At 53.8% G+C, this 16,201-nt stretch overlaps 1 protein-coding gene across 1 annotated transcript; it reads right to left on the bottom strand.

Annotated features, from left to right (window-relative positions):
• Positions 1-81: 81 nt before the first annotated feature.
• Positions 82-13,473, bottom strand: SLC34A1 (solute carrier family 34 member 1). The gene is given in 13 exon segments (NM_001009450.1): positions 82-1,051; positions 1,770-1,894; positions 1,995-2,111; positions 3,344-3,511; positions 3,768-3,837; positions 10,145-10,240; positions 10,323-10,518; positions 10,640-10,751; positions 11,644-11,787; positions 11,858-11,986; positions 12,066-12,215; positions 12,365-12,493; positions 13,430-13,473. Coding segments are annotated over 12 exon segments (1,920 nt in total). The 5' UTR covers positions 12,474-12,493; positions 13,430-13,473; the 3' UTR covers positions 82-547.
• Between the last annotated feature and the right edge of the window lie 2,728 nt (positions 13,474-16,201).

The following is a 16,201-nucleotide window of genomic DNA, read 5'->3' as shown; positions in this document are numbered from 1 at the left end:
AACCATGATCTGTTCCTCCTCTCCAGATGGAGAACAAGCAGATTTCCAAGTGCACAATGAGAGTTTCATTTCTTTCTTTTCTTTTTAATCAGGCAGTGTTAGGAAGGGCCTTGTAGTGGAGATGCAGAAACCCTGGGTGAGGATGAGGAGAATGGTACCATGGAGGAAGGAAGGTGGCAGGGAGGGGGTGAGAATTCAAGCAATAAATCAGGCACCGACATCTGTGCCCTAGCAAACAGCTGTAGGTCACATACACAGACTCACCCTCACTCCCACCCAGCATAGTCAGAGTTGTGTGTACACAGGGACACAAGTGCAGGCTTCCAAATACATCTGCAAAGGACTCACAATCATACCCAGATACCTTGCAGTTGGCATGCGGCCCCCCCCACATGCGCACATACACTCACTCTCAGCCGCACAAGCCGAGACCTCCCAGGACCTGTACAAGCACCGGCACATGCCCAGACGCACCCCTCTGCCCTTCCACCCTGGGCATCTCAGACACAGGCTCCTTCTGGCTCCAGGCAGCCATCTGGGCTGGAGCCTAGAGACGGGTGGCATCGTGGTGATGGGGCATGGCAAGGCGGGGGGAGGGTGTGGCGGGGGGCAGTTCCTCCAGGAAGACCCTGGTGGGCAGTGGGGGTGAGCGTGGCTCAGGCCTGGCGCAGCACAGGGTGGCGCGGGTGATGAGGTGGTCCAGGGGCTTCAGGGAGTGCACCCATAGGGGCAGGAAGTCCCACGTCTGCAGCCACTTGGGCAGGCACCCGGGGCTGCGATGCTGCAGTGCACTGACAAGTACCACGAAAGCCAGCAGGGCCCCGAAGGGTGCGCCCACACCTACCATAGCCCGCCAGCCTGCCATGGAGAGCCCAAACACCATCGAGGGCAGCAGCAGGAAGCACAGGAGGAGGTAGAGGACGGCGAACCAGCGATACTTGGCCGTGCGTTTGCCCAACGCCTTGGCCATGCGGATAGGCAGGCGCGTGCAGGGCACGGGGTACCACAGCAGGATGCCAGAGATGTTGAAGAAGAAGTGGCAGAGGGCAATCTGCAGGGGAGAGAGAAGGCAGAGGGGCGGAGGCAGGCATGGCCCTAGCTCCTGAGTCAGGATTAGATGACGGGACCACCAGCTCTGGGCAGCAGGAAAGTCAGCACTCAGGGCTAGCATGCCCCCAGTGAAACACTGGTACACTTCCGGACCAGTGGGTACATAACTGCCCTAAACGGCCCTAAACTCTCCACATTTCTTCCCACTAAGCCCTTTCTCAGGAATTCCCCAGCAGATCCCATCCATATCCAGGAGCTGAAAGATTCATACTGATTTCTGGTTCAGAAGCCCTGGCCTCCTGAGTGGGCAACATCCTGGCTTATCAGTTACTCCTTTGCTCCTAGAGCAGCAACCCCTTTGCTGTCTGCCTCCCAGTCCTTGATCCCCCAGATGAAGCCAGGCCCCCTCTTAACAGCACCCCTTCCCTAGAGTGTGAATCCCACCGACTCTTGTTCATTGATTGGCATGTGTGCATGCGCACACTCGCTCAGTCATGTCTGACTGTGTTCTCAGTGATGTCTCCCTTACTAGACTCTAAGGTCTTGACGGTGGCACCAGGTATACTTTGCCCATATGATTTCCATAGAGTCTGGCATAGCAGGTGCCCCCTACTAGGCAGTCAAAAACTGTTTGGTACACACTGTCTACATTGGGTCAGGCTTCAGGTGCCAGTCTTAGCCCTGTCCTCCCTCTGGCAGGGCTCCTCTCCCAAGCTTACCTGGAAAGCGCTGGACAGCTTCTCCCGAGGGCTGGCCAGGGCAGCCAGTATGGCTGTGGTGGTGGTACCGATGTTGGAGCCCAGTGTGAGCGGGTAGGCACGCTCAATGCTGATCACACCGAGGCCTGGGGGCAGAGGAGAGGACATGGGCTCCCCAGCTCCCTCCTTCAGTCCTTTCCCTGCCGGCCCCTCCCCACCCAACCCTGCCTCAGTGTGAGGACTCACCGATGAGCGGGGTGATGGCTGAGGTGAACACGGAACTGCTCTGGACGACAAAGGTCATGCTGGCCCCTACCACCATGGCAAAGTAGCCTGTGGCCCAGGTGAAGGGGGTGGGAAAGTCTGCGAGGAAACCGTCGAGTAGGATCAGTGGGAGGGGATTGAGAGGGGTGGGGACGTTTCTTGGGGAGGAGGTCTCTGATGCCAGCTTCCAAGTGGCACCTTGTCAGTCTCCTCCTCAACTGCGGCAGCTTCTCCTGGTCCTCCTTGATCTTGGATTAAAGACCCTTCTTAGCCTGCTTCCATCATACTTTTGCTCCGTTGTTCCCTCTGCCTGGGATAGCTTCCTCACTCCTAAATATTCATGCTCAGGACTCAGCATGGATATCACTGCCGCTGGAGAGCCCTCCCTGACCCCAGTCCCAATGCAGACTTTGCTTCTCCTTCCTCTGAACTCTCAAAGATCCACAAATGCCCCTTATTCCAGCATTTGTCGTATGGCCTCTGCCCATGCCAGGTGGGGTCCCTAAAGCTCAACATGAGGCTTAAATGAAAGTCAGATGGTGTCACTGCCCAACCCCCCAAGTGCCCCCATAGCCCTGGATAAAGTCCGGGCTCTAAGTGCAGCCTGCAGGGCCCTGTTACCTCGCTGACCTCTCCCTGCCTCTGTCCACCTCACTCACCAAGCTCCCACCACAGGGCTGGCCACCTTTCTGTGCCACAAGCCTGCCCAGCCAAGTCCTGCCTCAGAGCCTTTGCATGTACTGTTCCCTCCACTCAAAAAGCTCTTTGGCCATGTCTGACTGCTTCACAGGCAGGTCCCTGCTCAAATGTCACCTCTGCACAGAAGCCACTGACCACCTATCAAAAGCAACTCTTCCATACTCTATTTGCTGTTTTTGCTTTCTGTTTGGCAGTAACTGTTCTCTTTTATCTAAATTTATCCCCCCCTTGATCTTTTTTTTTTTTTTTTTTTTTGCTGTCTTTCCATGTGTGGTGTGAGCCCCCTGAGGGCAAGAGCCATCTCTGTGAGGCTCACCTCTGTATCCCTCACACCACTCTGTGCTTGGCACACAGAGGGGACTTAATGACCATTTGTTAATTGAATCAAACAATGGCCTCTGGGAATCCCTTTGGAGCCACCTGCTAGAACAGAAGCAGCCACAGATTCCCAGCTTGTCAGCATCTCAGGGACCTCATATATCACCCAGTCCAACCTCTTCTTTGTTCACATGTGGAAACTGAGGCTCAGAGATGGTAGGGCTTTACCCAGATCACACAGTAAGTCAGAGGAAGGATTAACAAGATCCAGAAGGCCCGTCCTGAGGCCTGCCCACCCACTGCTCGGGGCTCACCAGTGTTGATAACCTTCTGAATGACCTTGGCCACCTGGCCCTTGAGCAGAGAGTTGAGCATCTTGACAAGGAGGATGAGACAGGTGCACAGGAGTGCCAGGGAGCCAGCCAGCAGGATGAGCCCCACAGCTAGGTCAGGCAGCCCCGTGTCCACAAAGATGTGGTTGCCTGTGGGGTGGGGGAGTGGTATCAAGCTGCTGCCCCCTCAATCCAGCTCCCAGCCCCCAACCTTTGCCACCCTCTTCAACTCACAGCCTCGTGTTCCTTCGACCTCTACATGAGAGCCTGACCCCAGCCCAGGAGCTATGCTGGCCAACAGCTGTCCTTCTGGGCTGGAAGCAGCAGTGGCCAGGTGGAAGATGGCCTTGCCTCTGCCAGGCTCTTCCCTGCTGGGCTGGACATCTCCCATACTGCGGGTACTCACATTTCTCCAGGGTGGCATTTCTGAGCATCCGGCTGGTGTTGGCCTCTGCCCTGGGCATAGGAGTAGGAACCTAGATTAAGAGGAGAGGTCAGTTCAGTTCAGTTGCTCAGTCGTGTCTGACTCTTTGCAACCCCATGGACTGCAGCACACCAGGCTTCTCTGTCCATCACTGACTCCCAGAGCTTGCTCAAACTCATGTCCATCAAGTTGGTGATGCCATCCAATCCTCTCATTCTCTGTCATCCTCTTCTCCTCCTGCTTTCAATCTTTCCCAGCATCAGAGTATTTTCTAATGAATCAGTTCTTCAAATCAGATGGCCAAAATATTGGAGCTTCAGCTGCTGCATCAATCCTTCCGATGAATATTCAGGACTGATTTCCTTTAGGATTGACTAGTTTGATCTCCTTGCAGTCCAAGGGACTCTCAAGAGTCTTCTCCAACATCTCAGTTCAAAAGCATCAATTCTTCGGCGCTCAGCTTTCTTTATGGCCCAACTCTCACATCCATACATGACTACTGGACAAACCATAACTTTGACTAGGTGAACCTTTGTCAGCAAACTAATGTCTCTGCTTTTTAATATGCTGACTAGGTTGGTCATAGCTTTTCTTCCAAGGAGCAAGCATCTTAATTTCATGGCTGAGATTGACATAGCAAATTTAGGAACATGCATTCTGGGACTGGGGCTAAAATGGGGTTTAGGGAGAGATGGGGGATGGAGAGGATACAGGTGGTCCTTGTGACTGCATGCCCCTGGGTGCTTTGCTTGCCCTCTGTTTCCTCTAGTGATGAAATGGGGGTGAAAACACCTGCCACAGGAGAATCTGGCTGAAGTCCGCCCTCAGTATACTCCATCAACTCACTGATCTGGCTCTCACTGGGGACTGCAGGGGCCTCCTGATCAGATGGTGTCTTGTCCATGCTTCTCCCACCTCTCCTTGGCCCCAGATGCTGCTGGCCATGGCCCACTTCTTCTGAAAACTCTCCCTTTCCCATCTTTTATTGTCAATCCCTGCCTCAGTGCCCGCCTCTTCCCTGCTACCCTTGCCCCATCCTATCCCCTCAGGCATCTAGCCCAAGTTTTGGAGTTTTCAATTCCTTATCCAGAGAGGATGGAGCAGAGGGCCCAGGCCCTATATTTCTTTCCTACCCCACCTAATGTCAGTGAAGAGGAGAGGGTTCCTGGGAAGGTCCCTTAACTCAGAGGGCCCAGGGCCAAGCAGGTAGCCTAGATGAGGGGCTCAGGCTGTGTGTGGAGGTGTTGGGAAGCATCTTGGGCCTAACGGGGCAGCAGCTGCTGAGCTCCAGGCCACTGTCACCATCCAGAGATGCAGCCCAGCTCAGCCAAAGGGCCTGCTTTTAGAAGAGAAACCACAGCTCTGAACATTTAGATAAAATCTCCCAATCTGTAAATGTTGGCAACTGCTTCAAGATGTACTTAATTCTGTGAAGGCCAGTCTGACCTGGGAACCACTCCTTTGTAGCCTGCTTGAGTTAGGAATTTTTTTTCTCTTGGCACAGCTTGTAGGATCTTAGTTCCCTGACCAGAAAGCGAACCCAAGCCCTCAGCAGTGCAAGTGTGGAGTTCTAACCCTTGGACTGCCAGGGAATTCCCTAAGGAGTTCTTTTTAAAAAATGCAACCTGAGGCTCCTTACCTTTCCCCCAGCGTCCTGTCAGTGAAAGGAGAAAGTGGGCCAGGCTTGGCTGCAGAAAAGCCATGTCACGAAGGACGACTTGGGTCCTGGAAAGGGGTGGTAACTCCTTGGGCCCCCAGCAAAATGCAAGAACCACAGCGTCTGTCACCACATTCTGCCACCTGTGGGAGCTGATATAGGCCCTGGTCCCATTCTCCCTAGGGGGTCAGCAGCTCACCCCTCTCTGACCTCCCTGGGTGCAGGGGGGAGGGCCTCAAGTGGGATATGGCACTTGGATTTACAGCTCCTTTGTGTTTTATTCTAAATTGTGTAATTTTAAAAGATGTATGTTAGAGATGGTCTTCCCTGGTGGCTCAGATGATAAAGAATCTGCCTGCAGTATGGGACATCAGGGTTTGATCCCTGGGTTAGAAAGATCCCTTAGAGAAGGAATTGGCAACCCAATCCAGTATTCTTGTCTGGAGAATTCCATGAACAGAAGAGCCTGGTGGGCTAGAGCCCATGCGGTTTGCAAAGAGTCAGACAAGACTGAGTGACTAACACACGCTTGTTAGAGATAAGAACTGTTCATGGCACATGACTTTAAATCGGGGCTTATTTTAGTGGCATGTACTCCCTTGAGTGGGACAGCACACTCATTTGTGCACCCATACCAGAGCCCTGCGTCACCTCCAAGCCTCGGCCATAACCAGAGGCTGAGAAATCAGAGAAAATGGTCTCTGATGGGCTTGATTGCAAAAGCTGGCTGGAAAAGCGATGGTAACTGGGAGGGAGCCAGGTGTTTGCTACCAGGCAGATCTGAGTTCAGTCCTGCTTTTTATCCTAACTATCTTGCGCAGGTCATGCCACCTCACTGAGCCTGTTTTCTCTAAAGCAGGATAAGAAAAGAACTGCGCTCAAACACCAGCTGAGCACTCCCTGCTGTGTGACACTGGACCAAACACGAAACCTCTCTGAGCCTCGGTTTCCTTGCCTGCAGCGTGCAGTCCATAATGCAGCCCACTTCTCCCCAGGGGCTAGTTGTGAGAAATCTGGAAAAATAAAGTGTGGAATTCATGTGCCTGAAGAGACAACCCGAACTAAGGAGACCTCTGGCAACTGAAAATGTGAAAGTGTTAGCTGCTCAGTCATGTCCGACTCTTTGTGAGCTCATGGACGGTAGCCCGCCAGGCTCCTCTGTCCATGGGATTCTCCAGGCAAGAATACTGGAGTGGGTTGCTGTTTCCTTCTCCAGAGGATCTTCCCAAGCCAGGGATTGAACCCAGGTCTCCCGCATTGCAGGCAGACTTTTCGCCATCTGAGCCACCAGATTAGGCTCACAGAGGGATGTGAGCTCCAAGAATTCTCCCCCACCACCCTGGCGGGGGGCGGGCAGGGAAATAGCCGCAGTGTTTGGCCTGTACTGTAGCCTCTCCTCCAGGAGAAGGGGTGTTCTAGGGTCTTTCTTTGGAGAAGGAAATGGCAACCCACTCCAGTGTTCTTGCCTGGAGAATCCCAGGGAAGGAGGAGCCTGGTGGGCTGCTGTCTATGGGGTCGCACAGAGTCGGACACGACTGAAGTGACTTAGCAGCAGCAGCAGCAGCAGCAGGGTCTTTGTTTTCCCGGAAGCACAGCGTGAGTGCTGTGCTAGTGGCACCATCTGGTGGCGAAGAGGAGAATTCATTTCTACAGCCCTACCTATCACCCCTGGAGGGTCTCCAAGTGGCTGTGGTCACCTGCTGGCATTCATGCCCAACAGGCAGAGTGGGCAATGGACACATATGGTAGGATATACGTCTGAAAGAGAAGTTGAAATGGAGATTCAGGGGTGTGGGGTGTAGTTTACGCCAGGACTTTGGTTCCCCCTCAGTTGCATAGCCTTGGACAAACCTGTCTGAGCCTGTTTAAAATGGGGTTGTGAGGGACTTTCCTGGTCCAGTGGTTAAGAATCTACCTGCCAAGGTAGGGGACACAGGTTGGGTCCCTGGTCCTGGAACTAAGATCCCATGTGCTGCAAAGCAACTAAGCTTCTGCATCACAACTACTGAGCTCTTGAGCTACAACTACTGAGCTCTCGAGTTACAACTACTGAAGCCCGGTGCACCTAGAGGCCATGCCCTGCAACAGGAGAAGCCACCACAGTGAGCAGCCCACAGGCCACAATTAGAGAGTAGCCCCCACTCACCGCAACTCGAGAGAGCCCACGTGCAGCAACAAAGACCCACCGCAGCCAAAAGAAAATACATTTTTTAAAATGGGGTTGTGATAATCCCTGCCTCCCAGGTTGCAAGTCTTTGGAAGAAACTTCTTTCATCCATGCATGTAGGGTTGACAACCCACAGGGTGACCAAACAGGAAGGTAATTCCCAGGACAGTGGCAGGACCCCCTGAGCATCAAGAGTTGTTGGAATACCAACTCTGGCTTTTTCTTTCACCATCTGGAAAATCCCAGACTGCCGATCACATAGGTGCCCTGGAGGCTGGCTCAGGCGAGGTTGGGCCTGGCTTGGTGAAAGCTGGAGGCAGTGAGAACAGGTCAGGAGGGGCCACAGGGAGACTCAGTGGCCAAAGGAAAAATGTGTAGAAGGGGCTGCCATGGCTCATGATTGTGAACCACTTTCTTGAGGGGACTGTCCCAGAGAGAGGGCCGGGACCAGGAGCTTACCTCCCACCCCCCGCCACTCTCCAGGCCAAGGAAATTCTATCTGGACCCTGCTGCCGAGGAAAGGTTTCCCCAGGAGGGCTGGGATGAGAAACCAGTGCACGGGCGAGTGGTAGCGGGAGCCGTGGAGGAACGTGTGAAGACAGGGAACCGGGCAGCTCGCTTAGGTCGCTGGACCTCAGGTTCTAGGTGGACCATGCCCGCCTCACCAGCATCACTGGGAGTTCCATCGCGTGAGGGCCCCGTCTGCATCCTGCAAAGGGAGACTGGCCGAACGCGGCTGCAGGTGGGTGGCAGGGATTTCAGTGAGCGAGGATCTCCTTTCCACAGCTCGCTTTTTGATCAAAGTGTGTGACTCTGGTCTTTCAGTGTTTGCAGTGAAGCAGAGGGGATTTTAGTGATTCAGAGAGCTTGGAGAGTGCCCAGAGTGCTTGTGAGAAGGAGAGATGTGTTAGTGGGGTCATAAAGCCACTGCAAAAGCTGTCCGCATGGGCTTTTTGATATCGAACTGCCTTGAACACTCAGCACTGAGCTGGAGCTGTGTGCCACTCAGATGCAAAGGAAGCTTGCAGGGCTGGTTGAAAGAATGTTCTCTGTTCATGCTGGGATAAAGTCCGGGAACATCAAGTAGGGAGTGAAGGAGCTGTGCTGTTTCCTCGTCTTTCTTTCTCGATGGTGTTACTTCTTGTATGTCATAATCAAGGGGAAGTAGATACTATGGATTATGGTTTTGATGAATCATTTTCCTTTTTTGATGGCTGAATGAGAAAGTGCAGTAATTGCCTGCTTCCTTGTTAGCCTGGTGTGATGGCTAGTCAATGAGTGTCCAACTGATCCAAACGGAGCCTCATCCCAGGCGTGACAAGCCAGGAAACAGCAGGAAGAACACACAGAACAAGGAGACACAGGCCTGCGACAGTCTCCAGCACACGGAGCCCAGTATCAGTACGAGTGGCTGTGTGTCTCCAGTGAGGTCTCCATGGCCTGCTTGTCCTGCTCCTGGGCTGGTTCCCTGTTGGTCCTGGTTTTCCCAGACATCCTTCTAGCACTCTCTCCCTGACCTCCTCTGCACATTACCTCGGCCCTCAAACACAACAGAGCTGTCACTAAACAACTCCCTAGATCCCGATGGGAAGAGAAGCCCTAGACTGCAAGACCTATGCTCAGGGCCCTGAAGCAGTAGAACAAGCTCTAAAGGGTTTCTTAGCCTCTTGGAGCCTATTTCTTTACCTGTGAAACCGCAGGGTTGAGCCAGATCAGTGGTTCTTCAACTAGTGGGCTTGTTGAAATGTAGACTGCTGGACTCCACCAGATTTCTTTTTTCTAATTTAGTGGGTCTAGGAAAGGGCTGGAGAAGGAAATGGCAACCCACTCCAGTGTTCTTGCCTGGAGAATCCCAGGGATGGGGGAGCCTCGTGGGCTGCCGTCTATGGGGTCGGAGTCGGACACGACTGAAGTGACTTAGCATCAGTAGCAGGAAAGGGCCAGATACTTTGCCTCTCTAGCGAGTTCCCAGGTGGTAGGTGTGCCGTTGGCCCACACTTTGAGAACTGATCTTTGGGCTAATTCAAATGACATGCTAACTCTGATTAGCAAGGGCTGTCTGAAGCCGGTGTGAGGCTGGGAAGGTGTAGTAATATCTGCCACAGGTGCAGTATCACAGCAAAAGTGCCCCCTACTTGTCCTCCCAAGCTAAAGGATGCCAAGGTCTCTACTGCTGCTAAGTTGCTTCAGTCGTGTCCAACTCTGTGCGACCCCATAGATGGCAGCCCATCAGGCTCCCCTGTCCCTGGGATTCTCCAGGCAAGAACACTGGAGTGGGTTGCCATTTCCTTCTCTAATGCATGAAAGTGAAAAGTGAAAGTGAAGTTGCTCAGTTGTGTTTGACTCTTCGCGACCCCATGGACTGCAGCCTACCAGGCTCCTCCGTCCATGGAATTTTCCAGGCAATAGTACTGGAGTGGGGTGCCATTGCCTTCTCTGGCCAAGGTCTCTACGGAGCTTTTAAACAGACCATGATGCTAGCAGTCAGCTGTCTGAAGAGGGAGTCTTCTCACCAAGGCTGGACCCAGTACTCACCTCTGTGGGGTCTGGGTAACACCAAACCCGGATGAGGCTGTGATTTCTCAGGGACTCGTCCCCCGAGGCAAGGCTGGTAATCACAGACTTGTCCAGCTGTGGGCAGTGTGAGCAGTGGGTGTGAGGGTGAGGTCCTACAATCCCCCGGGCCCCTACCCCACACCCGCTGTGCCTCTACCTGGATGATGAGCTTAGTGAAGGGCTCCGTGATGATCTTGAGCAGGTCAGGGGCGTCGCGGCCACCACGGATGTTGAAGGAAGCCACCACAAGTCGAGTGATGTGGTGCAGGTACCCCGTGGCAGCCTCTAGGGGCAGCAGCACCAGAACTGACAGCCAGTTAAAGCAGTCGTGTACGGTGGCCCCCGCAAAGGCCCTGGGCAGGGAGGGCAGGTTGCAGGGCAGGCTGGAGCCAGGGGATGCTCAGACTAGGGGCTCCTGGCATGAGGGACCACCCTCCCCCAACAAGGACAGGCCCCTCACCACTCCCCCCTCACCGCCGGAAGTCAGTTCTGTCTCCCGCCTGCATCAAGGCCACGATAGTGTTGGTGACAGAGGTGCCGATGTTGGAGCCCATGATGATGGGGATGGCAGAGCTCACCTCCAGCACTGGTAGAAGGAGGCAGGAGCTGGGAGGGGCGGCCACCCAACTCCTGCCCTGACAGTTCCTCCTGTCAGACCCGCTGCCCACATCCCTGCCTCAGCAGGCATTCCTGCCACGCTGCTGACTCTGCTCAGCCTTGGCATCACAGGCACGAGGGCCATGTGCTGTGTGCATGTGTGTGAACTGACGTTCACATATGCGTACTGCCCCTGCGGATATGTGACTATGTGTGGGTGCGTGTCTATTAGGGCACGGGTCCTATGTGCAATTGTGCCTCTGTGCTTGTGTGTGCACATATGTACACGAGTGTGACGTCAGTTTCATGTCAGCTTGGCTAGTACCCAGTTACTCAATGCAGCTCTGATCTAGATGTTGCTGTGATTTCCATCAACAATCAGTTGACCTTGGGAAATGAAATTAATCTCAGTATTCTGGGTGGGCCTCATCCAGTGAGATGAAAGGCCCCAACAGCAAAACTGAGGCTTCCCTGGGGAGGAAATTCCACCTGTGCCCTGCGGTATCGGCTTCTGCCTTGAGTTCTGGCCTGCCCAGCCTGCCTCAGAATCAGACAGTCAGTTCCTTGCGATAAATCGTAGATGTCTCTGTATCTCCTGCAGGTTCTGTTTCTCTGATTCCTCTGGTTCTGTTCTCCCAACTGATGGAATGAGTGACTGTGTGGCGACATGGAGGTGAGCCTTCCTGGGCCTGTGCTCCCCACTTGCCACCCTTCCCGGCTCCTGGGCACCCCTCCTGGCTGAAACTCGAGGCCACGCTTTGGAGAGTAGAGTGGGAGATGCCAGCACTGCCCATTGTCCTCTGCCCCATCTCCTGCTCTTCCCACCCAGAGCCCCAGGCCCAGCATCGACCACCGCCCGCGACCCTGGGGGGCCAACTCACGGCCGGAGGAGACCATGCTGACCACAATGGACGTGGAGGTGCTTGAGCTCTGTACCAGCACAGTCACCAGGATCCCCACCACCAGGCCCGCCACCGGGTTGGACAGGATGGCGTTGTCCTTGAAGATGTCGCCAGCCACCTTCCCTGCGGAACATAAGCCAGCATTGCCGAGACGCTTCGGGCCCCTTCCCTGGCCCCCTCCCCTCTGCCCTACCTCCAGCCAGCTGGAAGGCTGAGCTGAGCACGTCCAGGGAGCAGACGAAGAGGTAGAGGAAGGAAAGCATCAGTGGCACCTTGAGGAGTGTCACACCAGCCCGGCGCAGCTTCTGGATCAATCCAGGTTCTGGAGATGGTCCGTCATGAGTGCAGGGAGAGTTCTGCCAATGACTGCCAACACCCCCGCCACCCCAACCCAGGCCCACCTGGCTTCCGCTCATCCTCCAGGGCCAGCTTGGCAGGCAGTGGGTCATGGTGCTCCACAACCTCCCCGTAGGGGCAGCCATGCTCTGGGAGGGCCATGGGGCCCACGCTCGGGAAGCCATAGGCTGAGGTCCCTGGAATCCTGTGCAAGACTGGGGAACGAGGCTGATCAGGATTTCCCTGAGGCCTCATGTCCCAGGGAGGGTTGGAGAGGTTGGGCAGAGGGCTAGAGGCCTCCCTCCGGGGTGGGACCATATGCAACAGAGGACAAACAGGGTCCAGGGGTGGGAGTAGCACTCACCCTGTGGGCTGGGCATGTAGGCAAAGGCCGCTCCATGCATCATGTGCCCCCCACGGACTGGGAGTGGGGAGACAGCCCGGCCCCCCAGATTCTCTCCGTAAGATATCATCTCAAGTGCACACTGTGGGCCTGCGCATCAGAGGCATAGCAACACTGAGTGACAACTGCTGTGTCCTGGAAACTGACACACACTCACACACTCATCCCCCTACATCCACACCCATATACTCACTTGCACAAACGCCCATGGTGTGTGATCCCGAACACACCCCCAGCGAAGCACACCCTCCACCACCACACACACCCAAAGAGGCACACAGGTGCTCAGCACAGATTTTGAGATTCATTCATTCATTCAGCAAGTATTTATTGAGCATCTACTCTTTTTCAGGCACTGAGCTCGATGCTGGAGTACAGCTAGCTAAATACAGATACAGCTTCTGCCCCCAGGAAGCTCAAAGTCTAGCAGAGAAACAGATGTCAATGAAATAATCCCTCAGATCGATGGAATGTGGCAACAGGAACAAGCATTCTAATGACAGGGGAAGGTACCACCAGAGGTGTCCCAGAGGTACACCCTCACAAGTGAACTTCTTTCCCTATCCATCCCTATCCTTCCTGGCCCCGCCCCAGCAATAAACAAACACTGATGGGACTTTCTGCCATGTATGAGGCTCAAACCAGGACTGGTTGAGTTAAGGAGGGTCCCCACCCTGACCCCAAGTCTGGGAAGTCTCCAATTTGCTTTAGGACCCCTTGAACTGCCCCAGGAGTTCTTGGTGGCTGTTGGGGTGGGAGTACCCCCATCTACTTCAGCACCCCCACCCCCACCCCCAACCTTATTCCAAGGGTCCTGACTGTTGGGGTTGGAGACCATGCAGAGCTGAATTCCAAGCCTTGGAAGAGCATGAGTCCATTCTGCAGACTCTGAGGCAGTGAGCCAGGCTGGGCTGGGACTGAGATGTTACAGGGGATGGGAAATGGGAGCCCAGTAAGGACAGGGGCAATGGGCCCATTTTCTGCTAAGATAGGGATGGGATTGGGATGTGGGGACTCTGGACTCACCTTGGTGTTCTGTGTTTCAGCTCCTGCCCAGCAGCTCAGGAAAGCCCTAGGAGCCTGAGGAGAAGCTGGCTTTATACCTTTGGGTCAAGGGCAAAGTCCCTAGAATCCTAGCTTCCCTCCCCTCTTCCCCAATTAACTTCATCCTGGAGATTCCTCCTGGTTAATTGCTAATCGTCAGCTCTGCAGGGGGAGTCTGTGGATAGGCTCTTTCCTCTCCCACACAGATACCCAGCCTGAGCTGTGACTCAGAACCAGCAAGGAGGGCACAGATGGTCCCGTGTCCCTAGGCAGAGACCCTGATGCCACTCAGGCACCTCATTCCCAGAGTCCCCAGAGATGCCATGGCTCTGGCCTCTTTCCCTCATTCTTGGCCTGACTGTACTCCCTAGGAGGTAACCTAAACTCACTGTATACTTGCTTTGCCTCTGGGTATCCTTAGGGATGTTTGAAGGGCGAGAGTGTGTGATGGAGGAGACAACAGAAGACAACCTCAAAGCGGCTGTGTAGTGCTCAACCGTGGGAGGTCCACGACCCCAGATCTGAGATATGACCCCAGAGAACGTGAAGCCCCTACCTGAATGGGGCAGGGCCTGGCCTGCATTTGAGAGAGGTTCTGGGTGTGGGAGGGATGGCATGAGTCAAGGGGAGTGAGTCTGGAAGCAGAGAGACCAGGTAAGAGGGTGATGAGATGGCCCAGGTGATGAAGGATGAGGTCTGAATCTAAGTGGGAAGAAAAGGAACCGAGAGGAGAATGTGTGCTCCTGGGATGCTTTTTATTGAAATCTGAAATAGTTAGGCCTTAGTTGTGTTCTTTGCGACCCCATGGAATATACAGTCCATGGAATTCTCCAGGCAAGAATACTTAAGTGGGTAGCCATTCCGTCCTCCAGGGAATCTTCACTACCCAGGGATCTAGCTCAGGTCTCCCGCATTGCAGGCAGATTCTTTATCGTCTGCCCAAGCAGAACAGCTGCTTGGGCAGAACAGCTGGTGTTTGGGGGGTGGGAGGGAGAGGAGGTATATCACAGCTGGGTTTCTGGATCAAGAAGCTGATGATGACCTGAGGTCTGTTGAGGGGTCCCTGAAATGCAGGGAGTCTTTGAAAGTTTCTTTCCCTTTTATAGGACCTGGAAGCCTGAGTTGAGAGCCCGTAATCACATAGAGACATGTCATTCCCTTCTAAGGGATTTAGAAAATGGCAAGGAGTATGGATTTGTCTGGGAGCTGTAGGACCCAATGAGCTAAATGACCCATCTTAGTGCCTTGAACAAAGGAGCTCAGCATGTTTGCTCTCTTCACGCTCTCATGCCTCTTTCAATGTTTCTAGGATGGTTGAAGTGTCCCTGCCAAAGAAGTGGCCCCAACTTCTCCAGATTCTAAGCCCTGTTCCAGGTCAACAGCTCTTGGCTCAACAGCCCTCTGATTGCTCAACATCTTACACATCTTAGGGTGACACAGACCCAGCGCTTTCCTTCAAGGAGGAGGGACATTTTTGTCCACTTCCCTCTTTAATATTAGTGCTTAATTTGCAGAGCGCTGTGGGATCATCCACTGCGTAGAGTTCACAATAGACTGTTGAAGTGACCAAGAGCAAGGAAACAGGCCAACCTGCCTTTGGATCCCAGCACCACCACACTGCAGCCATGGTAGTTCAGGCCAGAGAATCCACGAGGGTGAGGGGGATGGAGGCGTGGCTGGGATTGGTTTTGAGTAGAGTGATCATGAGTCCCAGTTTGCCCAGCCACATCTGGGTTATGACTGTTGGCCCACAGTCCCCTTTCATTTTGCAAAGTACCCTGGTTTGGAGGGTAAGCCATATGGCTTGTTCTGGAAGATTCTGAGGAACTAAGGCAGGGAATCAGCCACCAGGTGCTTACTAGAAGGGTCTCCATTCAGAGCAAAAGGAAAATAAAAGCAGTCCTGCTGCCCAGAAACCTCACTGTGGTGTCTAAGACACTGCCTTTCGTCTTTTTCCCTGTGCTGATTTTGGAATGATTGTCTCTAGAAGACTGCATCTTGCTTCCTTTCATCTAACATTCTAAAGTGAAGTGAAGTGAAGTCGCTCAGTCGTGTCCGACTCTTTGCGACCCCATGGACTGTAGCCTACCAGGCTCCTCTGTCCATGGGATTTTCCAGGCAATAGTCCTGGAGTGGATTGCCATTTCCTTCTCCAGGGGATCTTCCCGACCCAGGGATCGAACCCAGGTCTCCTGCATTGTAGACAGACGCTTAACTGTCTGCGCCACCAGGGAAGTCCTGAGGCTTTTCCTCTGTCTTTACACCCAGCACACATATTGTTTTCAGTGACTGCATCACATTCAGTCATGAACTCTAATTTACATGTTGAACCTATGGGTGTTCTAGAACCTCTCTTACTTGGAGGAAGTGATTTGGGTAAGATTGGGATTCATGCACGAATGGAAGGGGTGTTGCTTATCCAGGGAAACACAGTTATTACTGAATTCTTCTGTTGGATTCATCCTGAAGCTCAGAGGCCCTGATGGGTTTGGAGGTTGTCTGGGTACAAACATCCCCACCCACATGGGTTCCAGGGACCCCCACCCACAGGCGTGGTCCTCTCTCCTGCCTGCTCCAGTCAGGCTCCAGGCAGGAGCAGTGGTATCCGAGGTGCTCCTTATGAACTGGAGGCACATCTCCTTTTTAAAAAGGTTTGGACCTTTGACAGTTTTGAAGCCTATCTCCCCTGCCCTCAGCTCAGGGTTTAGCAGGGGGAGGCAGTTACTAATGAAATGCCTTATAGGAGATACAGTT

The sequence above is a fragment of the Ovis aries genome, chromosome 5, assembly GCF_016772045.2.
Source record: "Ovis aries strain OAR_USU_Benz2616 breed Rambouillet chromosome 5, ARS-UI_Ramb_v3.0, whole genome shotgun sequence".
Taxonomy (NCBI): Eukaryota; Metazoa; Chordata; class Mammalia; order Artiodactyla; family Bovidae; genus Ovis; species Ovis aries.
The sequence above is the reverse complement of the archived record's forward strand: the minus strand, read 5'-3'. Positions and strand labels throughout refer to the sequence as shown.